The 20,964-nt window shown below is 53.3% G+C and overlaps 1 protein-coding gene across 3 annotated transcripts in view; it reads right to left on the bottom strand.

Annotated features, from left to right (window-relative positions):
* Positions 1-20,964, bottom strand: part of PLEKHG5 (pleckstrin homology and RhoGEF domain containing G5) — a 76,453-nt gene that overhangs the window by 40,699 nt on the left and 14,790 nt on the right. The window contains exons 1-2 of one of the 3 annotated variants that reach the window (XM_059716896.1): positions 15,281-15,492; positions 1,812-1,888 (exon numbers count right to left, since the gene is read on the bottom strand). In XM_059716896.1, coding sequence (XP_059572879.1) covers positions 1,812-1,888; positions 15,281-15,413 — 210 coding nt within the window. In that variant the 5' untranslated portion in view covers positions 15,414-15,492. Of the gene's footprint in view, positions 1-1,811; positions 1,889-15,280; positions 15,493-20,964 lie in introns of those variants that run through there. The other 2 variants (XM_059716898.1, XM_059716897.1) reach the window with 2 other exon arrangements.

The following is a 20,964-nucleotide window of genomic DNA, read 5'->3' on the forward strand; positions in this document are numbered from 1 at the left end:
TCAAGCCACACAGTTCAATGCAGTTTGTCTCTCTCAGCCCCAGGGACCCATGAGAGGAGACACTGAGTCCAGCTATTGCTCAAGACTCAAACTAGGCCAGACCCACCCCACTGCCATCCACCTTGGATCCAGCCATGTGGTAGGGTGACCATCCATCACTAACCGGGCAGAACAGTCCCAGAATGGGAACATCAAGTCCTGGTCCTGGGGTGCATGATTCTGGGACAGCATTTGTCCCAGATTCGTAGTGTCGTGCGGGTTTTCCGTTCATTGAGAAAAAAAAGCATGGGAAATGGCAGGTTTCCCCCTGCAGGCTGGCAGAGTTCCAGCTTGCAAGGGGCTGGGGAGACCAGGAGGCAGGGGGAACCATGTGCATGTGTGCGTGCAAGAATACGCCCCTGGCTGGGGTCAGGAATACGCCCTTGTCAGGGGTCAGGAATACGTCCCCTAGATTTGTGCACAGAGCGGGTGAGGATTTGGGCTTGGGGCTCCCTGACATGCTATCTTGCCCCTGGGGCTGGCCATGTCACCATGGTGAGGCACTCCCTGCCCGCCCAGCAGCAGCAGCACAGAGTTGTGCCCCTCACTGCTTCTGGGCTGGCAGCGGGCACCTCAGCATAACAGTGCGGCCAGTGCGAGGCTTCTGGGGCAGAACAGCAGGGCGGGGAGCCCCAAGCCTGCAGCGGGCAGCCCACATCCGCCCCTGCCCCCCATGGGCTCTGCTCCACTCTGCTCTGGCCATGCCACAGGGGGGAGGTGGGGAGTGGAGGCAGGAAGTGGACATGTGTCCCACCTTCCAGTTTGTAAAAGGTGGTCACCCTACCACGTGGCCCCCTCCCTCTCCCCTGCTCCCACACACTATTAAGGCCAGTCATATGTCAGCATCAGGCATTGCTGGGGAACTTGGGTCCCTGTACGCCAGGGGTGGGTAAAATGTGGCCTGTGGGCTGGATGCAGCCCGTCAGGCCATTCTATCTGGTCCACAGGGCCTCTAAAAATTTTAGAAAATTAATATTTATCTGTCCCTGGCTGCCTGTCATGCGGCCCTCAATGGCTTGCCAAAACTCAGTAAGTGGCCCTCTGCTCAAAATAATTGCCTGCCCCTGCTGTATGCCCTTGCATCTACCTTATCAGTGGTCCTGGCACTGTGCTCAGCCTGTACTCGCTGGGATCCTGCCACTCCCCTTATTGCTCTAGTAAAGGCAAAAGCAGCAGGAGGCCAGCTGGCCCCAGAATGGAGGCTCCCTGTGCCTCAACTCCATGCAGAGGAAGAGTCCTTCTTGCAAGGAGCATTCGAAGCCCAATAACCAACTTTAAACAACTGGCTTGGTAGCAGCCGGCACCTGTGGCAGCCTGAAAATGTGACTCTGCCAACAACCTGAAAAACCTTATGTGAGACCCACTGCAGCAGGAGGAAGGGGAGGGAAAGCCCTCATGCTCCTTTATCCCTCTTGCATCCCAACAGCCCTGCGATGCATGATGTCTCACCAGGCTCCCCATCGCACTGGCTGTGTCCACGGACAGCTACTTCCCTCAACACTACCACCAAGAACGCTCGAGCTCAGTTAATATCCACTGAAAGCTCTGGCAGCCCCAAAGCTCTGTGCAGAAACCTCTGCCCAACAAGATAACCCAGAAGGTTTGGCCTTGCCAACTCCAAGGGTAGGCCTAGTCACAGAAAGTCCTAGAGCTAAGAACATTGTCTCCCTCCTCAATGAAACTCCTTATACCCAGCAAGCACTCCCCGCTACCCCCTCCAAAAGTGCCACATCCTGAGCCCTCTCTCCCAAGCAAAGAAGCTGCAACCTTACCCTGACCGCTCTCCTTCTGTCAATGCAATCTGGGCTTTGGCAATGCAGAACCTTTTCCTCCGTTGCCGTCCGTTCATCTGGAGAAGAAGGAAGATGAAGTTAGCCATGCAGAGCTGGGCTACAGAGGCAATCATCAGGCACAGCCAGACGAGGCTTCTGATTGTTCCCTGGAAGGCCGCACTTCCTTTCAGGTGACAGCGCTCCCTCCCAGGTCTGCAACTCAGGAGCCAGCCAAGTCCAATACTCACAAGCACCCTTTGGATAGCATCAGCTTTGGGGCACAACACCATTAAACCGGAGCTGGCACCCATGCACAGGAAATCTGTACCGCAGACGGAGTGTGCCAAAAACCCTGCTCCTGCTGCTCTGCTCCCTGCACCAGCAGTGCTGGCCTACAGGCGTCCTCTCTACACAGCAGAGCAGAGCTGGAGCAGCTGGCTGGGGCCTTGGATTGCACACAGTATGAAAACTGTTTCAGAGTTGGGACCTGTCTCCTGCCTGCTTAGCCCCTGGGGCTGGAGTTGTCAGTCATATACCTGTAGGAACTCAGCAAGGAGCTGCCCAATCTGACCAGTGCAAGAGCCCCTTCCCTCCCCCCTGGCCCTGGGGAAGCTGTGAGCATAGTGGTGGGGCTCTGAGGGCACAGGACTGTACCACTCACTCTATTTGGTGTCTTGGGTCCTAAGTCAGTAAAAGCCCTTAGCAAAGAAAGGGGAGCAAGGCTGTCTGGAGAGGGATTTGCCCTCTCCTGCCGAGAGATGGCCACCCCTTTGCCACAGGCATGTGCCCGGGAACCCTCAGTGATGGGGCCAGCCCAGTACAGACCCCATTCCTCAGCCCCCATGGGACCCACTAGCAGCAAGCTGATGATTAGTATTACTGCACAGCCATATTACTGCATAACTGTGGCATCCTGTGGAGACATGCAGTCAGGCACCCTCACCTGGCACTATCACTGCCATGTCAGGTGTCCATGCTGGCCCTGTCCTACAAATGGAAGCAACCAGGCAAAGGAGGATTTGTCCAGTTCTTTCAGCCCCTGAAGTGGTTCTGGCTCAGCTCAGCAATGGGGGCAGAGAGATCTCCAAGAGGCTGAGTGCGAGACTTATTCCCCCTTTGTTCTTTCTGGATGCAATGCCCCTCTCAAGGTAACTGCAATCTCACTGCAGGCCAGGAAAGTCCTACCCTGCTCTGCAGTCACCCAGCAGGTCTCAGTGAAAGGTTGCCTCTGCATTACACACGGGTGCACTTGTTTTTGGTAGCACTAAGTACCACAAGGGCCAGTGCCAGAGACCCCAGCACTGTCTGGGAGTTACACAAAGAAAGGGCAGCAAGGCACTGGCAAACACTGGAGCCCAGTGTAGGCTTTTAGCAGCTGTGCTGGGAAGTGCTGGAACAAAACTCCTATGGCTCAGTGCTGGAGCACAACCTCATGTAGGAAACCTCTGACCTCACTGCCAACTGCTCTGGGAGACTACAACTGGCTGAAGTGTTATGTTAAGGCTCTGATTATGCAGTGCAGAGATACCATAAACACAGAGTGTTTAAAAGGCCACTACCCTTACCACTGACAGGTAGCTCAGAGCTATGGTTCCAGCCAACTGCAGCCCCTGGCTTCCTGAGACAGCCAGCTCATGGCTGTTCGTCTTCACCCATCACTCTCAAGGTGACCAACAGGCCTTTTCAGAAGCCTTACAGATAGACCCTCTTCTAGTGAGAACAGAAAGGCCTGATCCAACAGCTGTGTCCCAGCTCGGTTCGAAACCTACTTGCCACTTCTATCCACCCTCTCTCTTCCCTCATAGCACAGGAGGGGTCCTTGCATGGAGGAATCAGTAGCGTGATAGAAGGCAGCATGGCAGCCCTGGTAGCACTGGTTCAGGGTGCCCCAGAACTAAAACAAGTGAAGGCACAGGGGAGGTTTCCAAAGGCTGCTAGTGCCAAGAGCAGGTCAGAGCCCTCAGTTCTCAGGGGATCCAAACTGTGGATTTCACAACCAGCCCCCCCCCCCCCCCCCAAACAGGTCAGCAGGCCAATCTGGATCCCCTCCCAGCTGCGGGGTCCACATGGTGCCACCACACAGTGGTCACATGATGGCTGCTGCTAATAGCAGGTGACTACCAACAGATCTGTATCAAAATACAGTGTTTTCTTGGGATCAAAGCCCCCAACAGAGTGGCCACCTGTGAGAGGTGCTACTAGCACTGGCTCAGCACTGCTCCCACCATCCTGAGATGCTCTCTTACCTATCCTGACCGTTGTACAGCATCCTGAAAGCAGGGAAAGGAGATGCCCAGAGAGCCAACATCAATGCCATTGTATCCTACCTTACAGCCTCAGCTTCTGTAAGCTGCACAGTAGAGCTGTGTCACTTGGATTATGTGTGATCCGTCTCCTGGCTAATAAATACAGACACCCTGGGCAACTGCAGCACTTGGGTGGTTTCAGACACGGAAGGTTGCTTCTGGATCTGCTGCAGGGATGTGCAGGCACAGGCTCCAGCTCAGGTTACTATCCAGAGGTTGAGCAATGAAGTCAGGCTCAAAGACCATCCCATAAGTACCAAACCCACAAGGTACAAGCACAGGGTACAGCCCAGCTATTTTATCATGTCCTATCTAGTTCTAGCTCTTGTGCTAGAAGCAGATACATATGCCCTGGGAGTCCATTCGGAGAGCACAGCTGGACAATGCACACATTGTCATTTCTTGTCATGGTAGGCAACAGGACATGACAAAATACAGCAGTCTACCCCTGCCCCCACAAGTGCTCAAGGCTCTCAGAGGCTGCCCCCTCTCAAGAAGCTCCCCAGGTACCCAGGGCTCACTCAGCAGGATGGGGAAGCAGATAGGCTCCTTCCTCTACACCTGCATGGCACTGCACTCCAGACACCACATCTTGTCCTATCCTGCCACTGTGCAGTCTTTCTGTTCAGAGACTTTGCAGGGATTATTTTGGCAGTATCTTCTTTCCCTTATGTGGTTTCTCAATGTTGCATTACTACTAATGAGCCTATTGTGACAAAGAGCCAGCTGGTCCTGCCCCAAGCCCTCTGCAGAAGGGGAGACCTGAGCTGCTCTGCTCCCAGCCCCCATAAAGAGCCCAACACTCACCCATCAGTGATGGAAGCCAGAGCAGAGGAGCAGCAGGAATGTTTCCAAGGCGAGCACCCGTCAGGAACGAGAAGCGCAGCAGGGAGATACAGACACAACCGCACACTGAAGAAGTGTGTATATCACAGACTGCCTGGGAACACAATCACGCAGAAGCAAGAGCTGGAGCTCAGCTGCAGCTCCCTGCAGGAATCCAGGGAGGGGGCAGCAAAAGGAGCTATGATCTCAACAGACAAGCCATGCTGCCGCAACCTTGCTAAGAGGCATCTGCAGCTAGGCATGCCAGATGCACAGTGCCCTCCTGGGCAAGGTGGCGTCTTGGCTCTGTGGGTACTGAGAATTTCTGTCTCAGCCAGGTGCCCTGGACCCTGCTCAGGGGAGCCATGGTAAGCTGATGCCTCTGCCCCAAGACTGCTCTGCTCATCCAGGCTGTGGATACCTGCCCTGGGGCAAGCAAACGCATGGCTGAGCTGCAGGGTTGCCTGTGTTAGCTGTCAGGACCAACTCCTGGTCTCTATGGCCATTAATCAATGCAGAAAAGCCAAGTCCTGTGGCTTGTTGTAGTGACCCTAAGCCCCAGGAATCAGGCTGGAGGGAATTTAAGGAGCTGTCCCTACCCCAGTTGCTGGGCTTAGCAGAGAAAGTCTACGTGAATGTAGCTGGGTTCCTCTGGTCCTGCTGGCAGGCATTGCAGCTGCCCCCACAGCCTCAGTGCTGGCGCAGACAGAACTACCCCACTCCTCCAGGATCCCACCACCAGTCACACAGCAGCTTCCAAGACTGCACAGTGCTTAGCCCCCAGCTCTCAGGGCTCCAAGCCCACACAGAGGTTGTCAAAGCTCGAGAACCAAGTTCTGCTTGGAGGAACCCACCGCTCTGACAATACTGAAAGGAAAGGGTTTGAAATCCGTTTTGGTGTCAGCAAACTGTTTGCACTGAAGAGCAAGGAAATTCCACACAAGTTAAACCAGCTTGTTTCCACCCTTTCCAAACCAAATGTGGCCCTTGCAGCCTCATGCTTACAAATGTCTTCCCATTTTACTAAACATGCTGTGAAATGCTAAGCCAGGCAGAGCAGCCCTGCCAGGGCCCACACAGCCTTCAGGCCAGTCTCAAAGGGACTGGTTTTGGATTGGTCCAGATGACCAATCTGGACCTCTAGCACATGTGTGCAGGGCACCTGGGTGCAGGGGCACAATGGAGATGACAAGTAGGAGCCCCAGGAGCCTTGAGAAAGCAGCTCTGAGGAGGTGCCCTCTGAGACCAGTCCCTTTGAGACTGGCCTGAAGGCTGTGTGGGCCCTGGCAGGGCTGCTCTGCCTCTAGCACACTCCCAGGGCTTTGCCCAAGACCACCTTGAGGTAATAATGTGCGTTGCCAGAGCAGCAGCCCTCAGTTCCTCGTGGGTTAAGTGCAGCTGTAAGTGGGATGACCCACCTGCAGGCTGAGGCTCAGGCATCAGACTCCACTTTGAAGTGGGCTCATCAGAACAGAGGGGAGGGGGCACATCCCCCACACATCTCTGCATGGACCCAATCCAACTTGCTGAGCTTCTCACATACATACGAACAAAGGCACTACCATGAAACATGAACACCAAAACAGGAGCAGCAGGATGCGATGGACGACATGACAGGTGGAAGGGATTGCACCAAGGAGGGGAAGGAAGGGGCTGTCTAGGATCTGTGCACTCTGGATGGTTATGCGTGGTCTCAGAGGGCACCTCCTCAGAGCTGCTTTCTCAAGGCTCCTGGGGCTCCTACTTGTCATCTCCATTGTGCCCCTGCATCTAGGTGCCCAGTGTAGGTGACTGCAGGGTTTGCACCCAGACAGGCTGCTCCCCAGAGTGGTTCTGAGTATAATTCAGGCTGTCCTGCTGCCGCCCATCAGCCTGCAGAGGCGACAGCCAGGCATCTTAGGAATGTGCGGGGTTGGCAGGCTGGGAAGGGCCTGGGGTTCATGGGTTAATGCAATGATTGCAATCCACAGTTTCCCTCAGAAAGGCTTTGTTCCCATCAGGGCATCCCAGTCAGGGTTGGTCCAATGCCAGTATGACTGCCCCATGATGATAACCCTGAGAGCTGAGAATATGGGGCCCCAGGGAGTGTTCTCATGCCCGCAGCAAGGCCAAGGGGTGCGAAAACACTCCGTGTGTCAGGAAAGAGCATGGAGCAATGGGTAGGACCCTGGGAGAGGTAACCCCAGCATCCATAGGCAAAACCACCAGCATACAGGCAGCCTCAAGCTGCACATGTGCTGGGGCCCAGCCCACAACACCTGGCCACCATCCAACTCTCCTGTCCTGTCCCCAAGACAAACATGGCAGTAACTTAGTATGCAGCTATAGCTCAGCATGCCTGAGATGCAGACAGCTGAGCACTAGCCACAGCTCTGTTTTCCAGCAATTTTGCAATGAAAGGCCCAGAGGAGCTGGGTGAAGCCATCTCAGACTGGAAGCTCTGGCTGGTGGCTCCATCCCTGCACAGAGTCAGAAGCCCCAGGCTAAAAAGTCTAGGAGGCAGGATACTTGCTGGTGGTAATGCCACACAGACTTGAACTATTAGGCTGTGCTCAGTTGATAGAACTGATTTGGCTCAAGACATTAAGTTTCAAACAAATGAGTCAGAACAGGGCTGCTCTTTGTGCAGGTGGCAGTGTGTGTGGCTGCCATGCTTAGGAAATGTGGCCTGAGTTTATATTTAACATCTCACCCCCAAGCCTGCAGCCAAGGCCTAGGCTGTTCCTGCCAACCTGACCACAAGCTTCCATCCAACTTGATTGTATATCAAAGAATTTACCTTTGATCCTAGGCTCTAATTCACATCTGGAGCTCCAGCTTCCACCTCCACCTGCTAGTCTCAAACCCAGAAAGGGGCCCATACCCCAGTAGGGAGATGTTATCATTAGGCCATTCCCTCAGGGCCTCCTTGTTTACGCAATAGGAGAAGAACCCAGGAGCAAAGGCAGGAGGCAGGCTAAGCAAGGAAGGATGTGGCCAGGCAGACAGGATCCAGCAGAAGGCAAAAGCAGGTGCTGACAGAACCAAGGAAAAAAAATAGCAAGTAGGAGAAGGCCAGGCAGAGCAACAATACAGAGCACATGCAAAGGGAGTAGAGCACAAGAGGACAGGGTGAAGCATGGAGAGCTCTGCCTCCCCCAGAGGACCCCTCTGCATCCCCCAGCATGACTTTGCAGGCTGAGGGTGTCAGCACCTCCTGTCACACACACAGCAGCATGACCTAGTCAAGGCTGGAGCACTCATTCCTTCATCCCCATGTGTCTTTTGATATGGAGGGGACACCTAGACCCACCCAGCCCCTGCCCCAAGCAGCCGAGTCTACGCCGGGAGCAGGAACAGAGACAGCAAAGCACGGGGCTCTGCAGGGTATGGTGTGTGGGACATGGGGAATCAGGGCAAGCAGCATGAAGAACAGCCTCAGTGCCAGTGGCAACACACAGGGAGCCAAGCCCAGCAGCCTGAGGGAATGCTGTGCTGAGCAGAGACCAGCCTGCTACATGGCCTCTTGCTGCCCTCTCACTGCAGGCAGCCATGCTTGTAGGGTGCTTTCCAACCCTTGCAAGGACAGCTGGTTGTGAGGGAGAGCACCAGTGTCTAAGCCAGGGGGATCCGCAGTGCAGTGACTGGCCCAGGGAGCGAGTGGTGGAGGAGGAAGGTGGACCTAGCTCTCTGGAATCCCAGCCCCTCTCCCAGACTGCAAGGACCTGGAGCACCGTGTTGGGAAGTGCCCTGCAGTCTATGCAGGGCACTAGACTCTTGAGCCTGAGGCTTCTGACTCTGTGCAGGGATGGAGCCACCAGCCAGAGCTCCCAGTCAGAGATGGCTTCACCCAGCTCCTCTGGGACTTTGTGCTGTAGAGGAAAGGCACTGTATTAACACAAGGCAGGAACATAGGGGACCTCAATCCTGAGCCTGACCTGAATGCAGCCACTGAAGTGACAGGCACAACAGGAACAGGGAATCTCCACATGGCAGAGCTGCCTGGGCCAGAAGGATGCTTAGGCAAATGAGGAATCTAGTTCCTTAAGACACTCAGCTCATGCCCAGGCCACAGCCTCCATTGTTGTCTCCTCTTCCCCAACCCCACTTTCCTCCCAATCTGGCATCAGGAGCTGTGTGTTACTTAGCCAAAAGCAAATGGCCAGCGCCATGCAGAAACCCAGGAGACAAGTGGGCAGGAAGTCCATGAGGAGGGGCAAATTCTCTCCCCCAGCACAGTGACACAAAAGAGGGAGCCTCACTTGGCTCACTGGAGCACAGGGACCTACCCCCACAAGCTGCCTGCTCCAACTGCTTTCTGTGGGCACTAGGTTTGGCAACCCTGAACATGACAAGACAGGGCTGCTTGCTAGCCCCTAGTAAATCAGTCCTGCTCCTCCAAGAGCCAATCCCCACTCCACAACCACCGCCACGACCACCACCACCACTACATACTGACAGGTGTCAGGCAGATCCTCCTTTGCACAGGTAATACCTACAGGACTGCACAGGGCTAGGAGGATCAGAGCCCAGCCAATGTGATCACAAGCAATCTTGCAAGCCAAGAGGGATCTGCAGAAACACCCATACCTGCTCTTCTGCACTCCAGGAGCCCCCAACACCCCACTTCCCGGTAACACACACTGAAGTCTGTGGCACGAAATCCAGAGGCCTCTAAAACAACAGGGCAGCACTGGGAGACAGCAGGGAGACTGTGAATTTCCAAGGTGTCAGCAATGCCCACAAGGTGATCACCCTAGGAAGTGGGCTGTGACCCATGCTACAGAGGAAGGTCATCCCCTACCCCCTCACCCCCCCCCCCCCCGCAAGATGCGATGAGCAGCTAAATCCCAAGGACAGTAGCAGGACCCTCAGTAGTGCTGGGACCCATGGGCTCTGCCCCAGCACTGCTCTCGCCAAGGAGCCATACCACCTGTACAGACTATGGGACTTGCTGGTGCTGGGCTAACCCCACAGTACCCAGGAACAGTGGCAGTGCTCTGTGGCCTGGAGATGAGGCAGGAACTCCAGGAATGACAGGAGCTGTCCCCTCTGTTCCCCTGGTTGGGTAGCATGTGCACTGGTCAGCACCACTGGTCAGAATGGCTCTTTGCACTGGCCAGACTGGGAAAGCATGTCAGCCAGGATGAGGGCAAGACTGCTTGTGGAAAAGCTGCCTTTGTCCTTTCAAAACCACCAAAAAGACTAGCCAAACACAGCATTTCTGGCACTCTGTGTGAGGCCAATACAAATATAAGGCTGTAGTTTCCACTCTAAGGCTTCATCCTCCCTGCCCCAGCAGCTCCCAGGCTGAAACAAAATGACTCATCATCACTCACTCCCTGACCCCAGACTAGCCAGTGCAACATGACAGTTCACTCCAGAACACACCGCCCCAAGAGAATGGGTGCAGATTAGCAACCTGCAGCAGAGCATGCCCTTGCTGGCCAAGTTTCATGCTCACATCCTTTAGTGCAGGTCACCCCATTGCTGGGAAGAGAGGAATAGGCAAGGGTGAGCAGGCAGAGACCACACGGGCCTGGGTCAGGCCATTTCATTCAAGGCATCTCACAGCCAAGGCCAGTCATCTCAAGCAGCTGCCTATACACCCTGCTATGGAAGGCAAAGCCAGAATAAAGAATCCACCTCAGCCAGGAAATGGACAGAGCTGTGACCCAACAGGAGAGAGACCAACATGAAGCTGATCTCCTGGGAAAGGACAGTTTTCCAGCTTGAATGTGGTATCTGATGAGGGCTGAGCCATGTCACTGCAAGGAAACATGTACCCCAGCCTCTGCACAGAAATCCTTCCCATCCATCCTCATGGAGTCCTACATGCAGCCACCTGCCCAGATTCCCAAGGCTTCAGCTGCTGCTCACAGGCTGAATCCTGTGGGAGAAGCAAGGGACAGCCTTGGCTAAGAGCAGGATTCACTGAAAAGTGCCTCCTTTATTCAGACTGATGAAGACTCTTAGACCATCAACACTTCTTAAAGGCTCATGCAGCTCACCAATGCCTAAGGCCTTGCTGGACTTCTCCCATGAGTCAGACAATTCTGGGTACTGTCATTTATTTGCACCAAATCCTGAACACAGCAAGCAGTCTCCTTGCCCAGACAGCCAAGGCTGCCTTTCCAGCCAGACCTGTGACCACAAGCAGCTCTGAGTCCCGGCTTATTCCTAGAGCCATGCTCACCACTGCTTCTCTGGCTCTCTGCTTGCTCTTGTCACCTGTCTCTGGCACAGGCAAGGGTACATACATGCAAACCAAATGATGCCCCCACTCCTGCATCCGCTGACTAGTACCAGAGAAACACCTCAGCTCTCACCGCTTGGCTACTTACTGCTTGGTACTCACTATGCTGGCCTGTACCTTGCTTCAGCTCTCACCACAAAAAGGACCTGCCAGCCTCCTTCTGGCAATCAGGCAAGACTTGGCCTCAAGGTGACCCTGGAGTTTCTGCTACGATTTAATTGCTCCTTCATTTAATCTGAATGAAGCGTGCTTATTCCTTCCAGCGACTGGCTGGCAGCCCCTCCACCTCCCATCACATTAATATTTTGGGGTATTTGTGGTGCTTAGAAGAGACGGACATCCTAGGAACTAGTAACAAAACATATTTAGCCACACACAGTGTTCTCTTGGACTGCCTGAATTCAGTCCCCCAAAGCCTCAGGCCCCTCAGCAGAATCAGTGGAGACCAGAGTCCAGCTAAGGCAACGGGGAGGAGTTCCCAGCCCCAGCAATTCAGTGCTCCTTGCTCTTGGCCCAAAAAAATCTCATATCTCCTCCAACACCCGAGTGCTGCTCGAGAATCCAAGTAGAACTGTCATTGGGCTGGTATAGGACTGAGCCACCAAGGGCAGTGAGGAGACAGGGGGATGGATTTCCATTTTCAGGACACTGTGGTACACACTGGAGAGAACTGACTCTTCCCAGGCCACTGAGAGAGCCCGAGACACAGGCCGTAGTCCCTGCCAAGTGAGGGAGCAATGCCATGGAAACTAGGAGCTTCCATCTCAGGAACGAGCACCACATTCTGCAGCAAATGCTCCTTTGTAAGAAGTGGTGTTGTAGGGGTGGGCCAAAATGCCTCACTCATGGCCTGCAGTCACCTGTCAGGGTTTGCCATGATGGGCCAGAGACCAGATGTCTCCCAGAACTGGGCTGGTTTCTGCCTCCATGCAGCATCCATGAGTCACCACTTCCGTGTTGCCAGAGGTGGTTTCTCCTCTTTCTTTTCCTATTTCTAACACCCAATTCAGCAGCTCTGTGTCATCCATTGGGTCAGCTGTCAGCAGGCTGCCTCTCTCCCTGGCTTATTTGTACATTGTATGCTTCTTGGGGCTGGACATGGGTCTGCCTTCATATCAAATGCCAAGGGCCTGCAGGATAGTGCACATGCATGCCTAGTGAGTAGGAGAGCAGCTCAGTGGCACAGTTAGCAATACCACTGCTCAGCAGGAAGCGGCCATGGGACACTGAGGGCATTCAGGTATATGAAGCACATGCTTGGCATGCTTGGGGCCTTAGCCCTTTCTTTTTTTTTTTTTTTTTTTGCCTCAAAAGCACAAATTTGTCTTTTGCTTTTGAGTCCAGAGCAGCAGGCTGTGATCCCAAAGCTGAGGAGCTTCCTTGTATCAAGGAACAAACATGTCCATACCATTTGATTTTGAGGGCCAGAGCAGGAACTACTTGAGCTTTGTCTTCTGGAAGGGAACAATCTGACCCCTGGTCCCTTTCCTCAACCTGCACATGCCTTTGCAGAAGCTTCTTCCCACTGGGATCCCCACAGACTGACAGGGGGGAACGCACAAACACAGACAGAGCAGTTAACACTGTTCCTGCTGGGAGAATAAACCCTCCTTCCATAGATGACTGGTAGGAGAGCACAGGGGGCACATGCCCCCCCTTACAGGGTTGCCGCTGCTGCCACCACCTTCTGCGAGTTCCACCCCCCCCCAGACTTGGGAGAAACCAGTTGCTCATGCCTCCTTCTGCAGAATCCAGACAAGATGTGCTGGCTCCCAGCAGCAGACACACACAGCAATGTGCTGGTCAGGCTAGAGATAATCAGCTTATTCTCTGGGCCAACAGAAACTAGCAGCATTGAGCCTTGCAGAAACCAGAGGAGCATTTCACCTGCTTGCTGCAGAGATGTGGCCAACCAGGCCATAGCAGGTACTAGTGTGTGCATGCAGATGGGCAACAGGCCATTTTCTGCCACACATCCTTTGGTGACAGCCAGTTGAGAGGGTGGGCTGAAGCCTCCAGTCTCTCAGTTGCAGCAGCATAGGGCTTAGAGGAAGGCTGTTCTGGGGAGACCTTGCAGCAGACAGTTGGAGGCCAGAGGGCTGTATGCTGGTATGTGGAGGAGAGGCTACACCAAGCTGAGCTGAGCTTCAGCACATCTGAGACCAGATTGCAAGGAGCGACCTGAGGCATATTCCCTTCTCCCCTGTATCAACAGCTCAATTAGAGTTTGTGTGAGCTGACCCCAGCCTCTACGTCATGAAAGCTGACCCCAGCAGCCACCACAACCCCCACCACAACCCCCCAGGCCTATGATATCAGCCCTCTTCAGCCCCCTAAGACTGCACATGCTCAAGCCAGGTTAGTCTCTGTCCCTTGTAGCTCCTCCACATGATGGGCTGCTTCAAAGCTGCCCCTCACCCCTCCCCAGGTCAGATGCCAGGGTGGCTCCATCTGCACTCCCCTGCCACAGTGGAATGCACTGCCATGCAGCCACAGCCCCTGGAAGCAGCCAGGGACATGTATACCACAAGAGTGGGGACAGGATCCCATGGGTAGCACAAGGGCCAGGAGAGGAGAGGCCCACAGCTCTGGGGAACAGGCTCCTGCTAGTGATAAGCCCCAGGGTGAGCGGGGCCAGACTCATGACTTTATCGGATAGGGATGGGAGTAATGTGCCTGCTGTGAAGCTTTGCTGCCCACATGCTGAAACCAGTCCCTGGAGAACACAATAACCACTCTGTCCGAGGCTGCATCGCCATGGTGTCTGGTGGCTTAGTAACAGCAGCCCTATTGGCTGGCCTGCTGGAATTATCATTGCAGTTGACCTATTATGAATAATAATGGGCACAAATCAGAAATTCTTTCATGCAGGCAAGAGGAAGTTTTTTAAACATACTGAAAACTCAGACAGAGAAGGGACAGGCAGCCCTTGGCCAAACCCGGGACGCCAGGCCTGCATTAGCACAGCTCTGCCCTGCAGGTAGGAGAAGAGGGATGGAGCCCTGCTGGCCTCATCCTGGCAATCAGTTATGGCCTGGCCTCAGGGGGACCCAGGACTTTCTGTTGCAATGGGGATAGGCTTTATGAAAATGCACAAACCCAAACCCAATCTGAGGATCAGATGCAGGCTGGGACAGGAGCTTCATCCCAAACCCCACCCAAAAGCCAGATCTTTCCTTTATTTCTATGCTAAGAGCAAAGTCCAAAAGTGCCGAGCGGAAAACCTCTAGACTCTAGGGAAAACATATGCTGCCCTCCTGCTACCATGCCTGGTTGGTTCAGGGTCTACCTGGAAAGCCCCCAATTCCAGACTTGGTGGGAGAGTTCTCTCAGTCTTCACCCCAGAGCAAGGCAGACCTGCACAGCTCAGACCATGAGCCACTCATTGCCCACACCCTGTGGGCTGAGGTGGATGTCAGATGCTAAGCCAGGTAGACAGGCTGCCCGCCCTTAGCATCAGCCCTCTGAACACCCAAGTGCTGCCAGCTAAGTCATGCTCCTACTATGCAGGTGACACAGGGAAGCAAAGTGGTGGCAGGGCACCAAGTCCTGCCCCTCACACTGCCCAGACAGGAAGGTGCATTCATCACTATCTTTACCCACCTCACAAAACACCCCCAGAATTCGGTGCCTATCTGGACTGAAACTAAACATTCAGACAGCAGGCAGCAAGCACTATGGGCAAGGGAGGCCCCAGCAATTGGTTTTCGATTAACAGAAACCAGGTGCTGGGAGCTGTCATATATATCCATACCTCCTGGGAGAGCTTTCTCCTAGCACTAGAGGCAAGTGACTCCATGCTCCATCCCAGCATTCATCTGTAACCTGCCCTTACCCTCCCCACATGGGAGCAAGCCTAGAGCTGCAGAGAGCTAACAGCAGGTTGGCAAGCCAGACCTGCATTCTCACACCTGCTGAGTGCAATGTAGGTCACCCATCTAGGGCTGGGGCAGAGCCCCCCACAAAATGTCTATGAAGGAAAAGCTGGTTGCTTCTTTGCCAGCTGGCTCTCAGCAGCAGGAACAGCATGTGCATGCTAGTTGGGCAACCTCAGCCATTGCCCACGGAGCAACCTTCCCATCCCCACAGCAAAGCCAACCTACCCCCAAGGTCCTCAATAATATCCAAGGTGGAGCTCCAGGAGAAGCGTTCCACTGCCCCATATTCCAGCTCTGTCAGAGATGTCGGGAGAGCTTCCAGCTCATATGCGCCCCGCTTCTTCCAGTACAGAAACATGTTGAAGAGGTTCGGGTCTCTTCCTTGTTTGCCCAACAACCAGAAGAGGGTTATGGCTCTTTGCTGCTTGAAAGGGTGCCCGCAGCATGTTTCCACAGCAATACCATCTGTGGGACTAGCAGAAGAAGACTGGAACTCAGCTGCACAGAACAGGTCCCGGTTTCTGGACAAGCACTGCATTCATCCTGAGGCGCGGGAGTCCTGGAGTGGTGGAGGGTGCTGCTTGAGCCTGGGCGATGCTCAAAGGGGCAGACAAAGGGGCTTTCTTCAGACTCCTACAGACATTGCACACATTTCACTTTCCACCATCTCAGACAGAAAATCAGCTGAGGGGACAGGACGCGTATGTGATTATTCTGGCCACTGGGAAGAATAGGGCAGTTCAGCCATTCTGCCTGCACAATAACCTCCCAAAAGAAGAATGTCTCCCCATCCCCTACTCCTGCACCTTTTCCCCAGGAAGGAAGTTCACAGTGCAAACCCAGTGTTAACTGCAACAGCCAGCATGAGGTATGGACAGTGCCTGTTTTGACACGCATTTTGCTACCATTAAGAAAAGTCACTGACCATTTCCAGCCCTGGAGAAAGAGGGGTCAGTGTCAGGTGGGTGGACTGCAGGCTGCAGCTGTGTGAAAGACAGGAGAGACCATGCTGGAGAAGGGAAGAGTCCTAGCCATGCTGTTCTCCAGATGGGACAAGAGAGCTCAGTCCCTGAACAGTGAATAAGGAGCTCCAGCCATCACTCCCCATCTGGCTCATCTAGGAAACACCAACTATCCCCACCCCAGAGATCAGCCCTATCCTGAGCCAAGGATTAGCACTTGGGAATGCTGCAATTAAGGCATCTTGTGCAGAGTGCCTGGGCCAATCTGGGTGCAACCACACCAGCATGGGGCTTGATACCAACTCACCCCAGCATTTGCCCAGTTCTCTGAACAGGGATTAGAGCTCAATCACAGGGATCACAAATGAAAATCTGACAATGCTGAAGTCACAACCACCCATGGCACTGGTAGGATTCATGACAGCATGAAGCCATGCCTCGATAAATACCCTATAGCAGACTTGACAAACCAGAGTGTTTCACCTTGGTGCTCAAGCCACGGTGTCGGGAACACTACATTGGTTAGCAAGTGTCTGCCAGCATGGAGACCCTGGCAACACAACAGTTAAACTACATGCTCCAGGCACCAGCAAACATCACTAATGCTCCCAATTTCCACTCTCTGTTCAGACACCTGGTTGCGATTCAAGTTTTAAGACTGCGGTAAAGTTCTGTTCCAGCTCACCCTGGCTCACACAATGGAATTTCCCCCTTCAGTATGAGCAATTGGAAAAGGTTTGTGCAGGGTCTAAAACCCGGCTAGGTGCATAGCTAGCTCCGTGGGCCAGGCCCTCTCCACAGATTTTCTTGACAAGCAATTTCAGAAGCAGTCTGCAAAAAGCTTCTAGGGAGTTTGGTGATGGAACAGGGTTGGGGATGACAGCACAATTCACAGTCCTCTACAGCCCCAAGAAACCCCAACCACCCAGCAGACAGATCCTGCCCATGATGGGGCTGGATTGTTTCATTCTTGCTGTGACTCCACAAGCAAGAGTTCAAGCCCCACTTTGGATTCCTGCCAAAGGCTGACCCGGACGCAAATGGGCACCTGGTTATTCAGTCTGCAGGACCAAAGGCAACAGGAGGCAATGCCACTTACATCCCTCCCTTGCATACTGAAAGCGCCTGGTCCCTCTGGGTTACCAGCTTCAGGACGCCTTTTGGCTTGGCTGAGCACTTCGGCCTGCCCTTTCAGATAAACCATTTGCTGGCCACAGAACCCCAGAGCAATTCAGGATACACCCACAGCAGCTGCACTGCAAATGTGCATCTCTCCCTGGCAGACAAGGTTCTTTGGGTGAATCTGATATCTTTTATTAGACCAACTTAAATAGTTGGAAAACAATTATTAAGCAAGCTTTCGGGTTCAAAAACCCTTCATCAGGCTAAGGAAGTTTCTGCAGTTGGTACGTGCTCTGGTATGTGCTCTGGTTCCCAGAGACAAGCCTATGAACTCCACTTCAACCACCTCCTGGATACTAAAAATCATAGACTAAATATAGACATTGGATTTATGACACATTATAACCTGCCTGACATCTGACTCCCCAGGTCTCTCTCCATTATTCATCCCCCTTCTCTCCCCCCCAGCCTGTCTCTCACCCATTGACTCCTCGATCTGCATTTTCACTGACTACCTGTCTTGTATGCATACCCGACCAGCCTCTGGCTTCTTTACTTTCCATTCCATCCAGGAAGAGCATGCACCAACTGCAGAAACTTCCTTAGCCTAACGAAGGGTTTTTGAACCCGAAAGCTTGCTTAATAATTGTTTTCCAACTATTTAAGTTGGTCTAATAAAAGATATCAGATTCACCCAAAGAACCTTGTCTGCCTGTGTCCTTAGACCAACACGGCTACAACCTACACCTGTCATCTCTCCCTAGTTATGCAAGATTCATTGACACTTTCTTTTCAATTGTTCAGAATCAGATGATATGGGAGACCGCAAAGCACTATGGGGAAGTATTGTTCTGGGGCAGAGGACGCAGATGGAGACAGGTTTGCAGCTGGCTCATTCTGCTGCTTCTCTCCTGCCTGGAGTCAGCCTGCGACCAGGAGGCACAACTGAATGAGGGCAAGTCTCACAAGGGTAGGAAAGAGCTAAGGAGACTCAGACCCAGGCCATAAGCAACCACATTTCGGCTGTGGGAGGCATTCAGGCTTCCGGTAGCCACCTCCTACTTGACCAGAATTTATACCATCCTATTATTTAATAAGGAGTTGTAGTGAGGTCCACCCAATGGCAGCCAAACCTGCCAGGTTTGGAATAGCCACCGGCCATAGGAAATTCTGAGGGCAACAAGAAGGGACTGACCAACCAAGGTCTGACTGCTTCCTGGTCCATGTGCTTTTGGGGCAAGTGGCTGTCAGGAAAGTGCAAATGCAGTGTGAATGCTCCAGGCACAGAGAGCTGGGTGCCACTGTGAGAATGTGAGTACGGAAGAGAACAGTTGGTTTATGAATCACAGGTTGCCACACGTGTCTGGAGTGGGACTGTGTGGCAGCTGCCAGCTTGTCTATGTGCAATAGTCAACTGGAGAACTCAAGAGCTTAAAAGCACAAATGTCTACAGCTTGAGATAGGCAAACTCTTCCCCTCCCACAGGCTGGGGGGACAGAAGGGAGCTTGCAGGGTGCCAAGGGATGGAACCCTCCTTTACTAAACTTCTCCCATGGCTCCACCCTGCTCTCCTCTTTCCCCCTTCTCACCAGCTTCTCTGTCCCCTCAACAAGGAAGACCACAGACAGAGGGACTGGCTACAGTGAGAACAACTGCGTAGTCAGGAAACTCAGGCCCTCACCACAGAAACCTGCAGTCACCATGGAGCAGCTGCTCACAGCTCTTCCACTAAGTGATCAGATTTGCAGCACAGCCCTTCACAACCTCCTTGGATCCCCCAGAGTCCCAAATATGCTCTTCCCCAGGGAACACAATGCAAGGGCCTGTCAGCCATTCACCACAGTACCTAAGTCCTGCAAGCATGGGCTGGGGCTGAAGAGATGCACCTAACCCAGGACATAAAGAACCCAGCCCCTGGGTCATTCCCTTTGAAGGGCTGCGGGACAAGCACAAAGGTTGATCAGACAAAGGTCTACCCAGCCAACAAGGCACCAAATGTGGCTGTGCGCACTCAAGACAATTATGCATATATATGTAAATCAGGCACAAGCCTCCAGCTTCTGGCAAGCTACCAGCTTGGCAGACTCCATGCCAATGTCCGGGTCTTTCCTCTGAGGGTCATCAGCGTGAAAGGCAAGCAAAAGAAAAATGTTTCTGGGAAAAAAAAGGGGGGCCAACTTTCCCGAGGGCCTTTGAGCTCTAGCTATGTGCTCTCATGACATTGGCACAGAGCCCTCTGCTCCCAGCCCAGCACACAAGGAGCTCAAGTGCTCAGGGCTTCTGCAGCACTTCCTGCCAAGGTGACATCTTGACCCCCTCTGCTTTTCCCATTGGGCGGCCAGCACTGGGACCTGGCCTCTGTGCCAGTGCAAGATGCTCACTTTGCACCCAGGGTTGGCATTGGGGAACATAACACTGCTCTGGGCCAGGGGCAGGAGCAGGGTTCATTTACCTCCAGCGGGGGGGGGAGGGGGCTCTGACAAAGAAACCAAAAGAACAGGACAAGGCAGCGGCAGGACCTGCTCACCTTTTTTGACTTCACCTCTACACACCATCTCCCTAACATGCAGTGCTTTGCTGTGCTAGATTGTGAACCATATGCACTTAGCATCACCAGGCCAGGCCCCAACAGCCTGATCACAGACTAATAACAGTTTAATGCAAGAACCAACAAGTTGGTGAGGAGAAAGGACACAGAAAGGTCAGACTCAATGAGGAAATCATTTCCTTTCCCAAGTTTCTCAGCTCTGCCTGTCAGATCCTTCCAGACAAGGGCTCCTCCAGAATGCTCTGTCACAGATGCAGACAACCAGTCACTTCCCTGTAAAAAGGTGGCATGGAATACCATACACCCAGTGAGTGCCAAACACTGTCAGGTAAACTACTCTGACACAGTAGCCCTGTCCCTCCCCGAAGGCTTCTCTGTCACTCTTTGCACTTTTGCCTGTGACCTCTCCCATCTCTGTTGGCTATGACCTTCAGTTCTCATTCCTCAGGGTGCCCCCAGTTCAGAGTACTGCAACCTGCCTGTACTCTGGCAAGCCCACACGCTCTGGCAGTTTTAACACAGTGACCCAATGTCCTGCTGAGATAAAGGCAGAGAGCACGGCGGAGAATGAGTCAGGTTCCAAGGGAGGCGGGCAGAAAGCAGTGGAGGAAGAAGATGCCCCAGACAGGGTAGGCTCTGGACTTGATGTGGCCAGTATGCTTCCAAGGAATGGCCCCTTGGGAAGATGCTGTTCCAACCAGCCCCGCAGTTTGCCACTGCTCTTTGCCTGCCTCTTCCTCCCATTTGCAGTCCCTCCCTTACACTTCCCGCAATATATCTGTTGCATTTCCACCATGCTGCAGCCTGGCTGTTTCGGAGCATTCTTTTATAACCACCTTCATATCCCCTCCCTGGGAAGCTATGCTGCTGCACAGCCACTCCATTGAGAGTGCACTTTGTTTCTGGTTTGTTGCCCCAGACTTATTGTGGTAGGCTTGTCTACATCAAACCACATTTTCCATAAACTGACTCTGCCACGGAGAAGATCCAAAGCCTCTGTGCCTGCATTCTTCTGTGCAGATTACACAAGCTTTTCTTTCAGCTTCATATTCTCTGCTCATTGGTTATTCAGGCCAGTCCTCTCGGCTTTGTCTGGAGTTTCTTTGATACAAATTCAATCTTGCCTCAGATTGACAGACAACACCAGCACTCTAAGGTAAGCCCAGGCCCAGAAGGACAGAACCAAACCTGTACTGATTAGCATAAGACCCTATGCACAGGAAAAAGAAACACCCTGCATGATGGTGCATGTGCGTGCGTTGGGGGGCTGGGGCATA

Source organism: Alligator mississippiensis, chromosome 13 (genome assembly GCF_030867095.1).
Source record: "Alligator mississippiensis isolate rAllMis1 chromosome 13, rAllMis1, whole genome shotgun sequence".
NCBI classification, from domain to species: domain Eukaryota; kingdom Metazoa; phylum Chordata; order Crocodylia; family Alligatoridae; genus Alligator; species Alligator mississippiensis.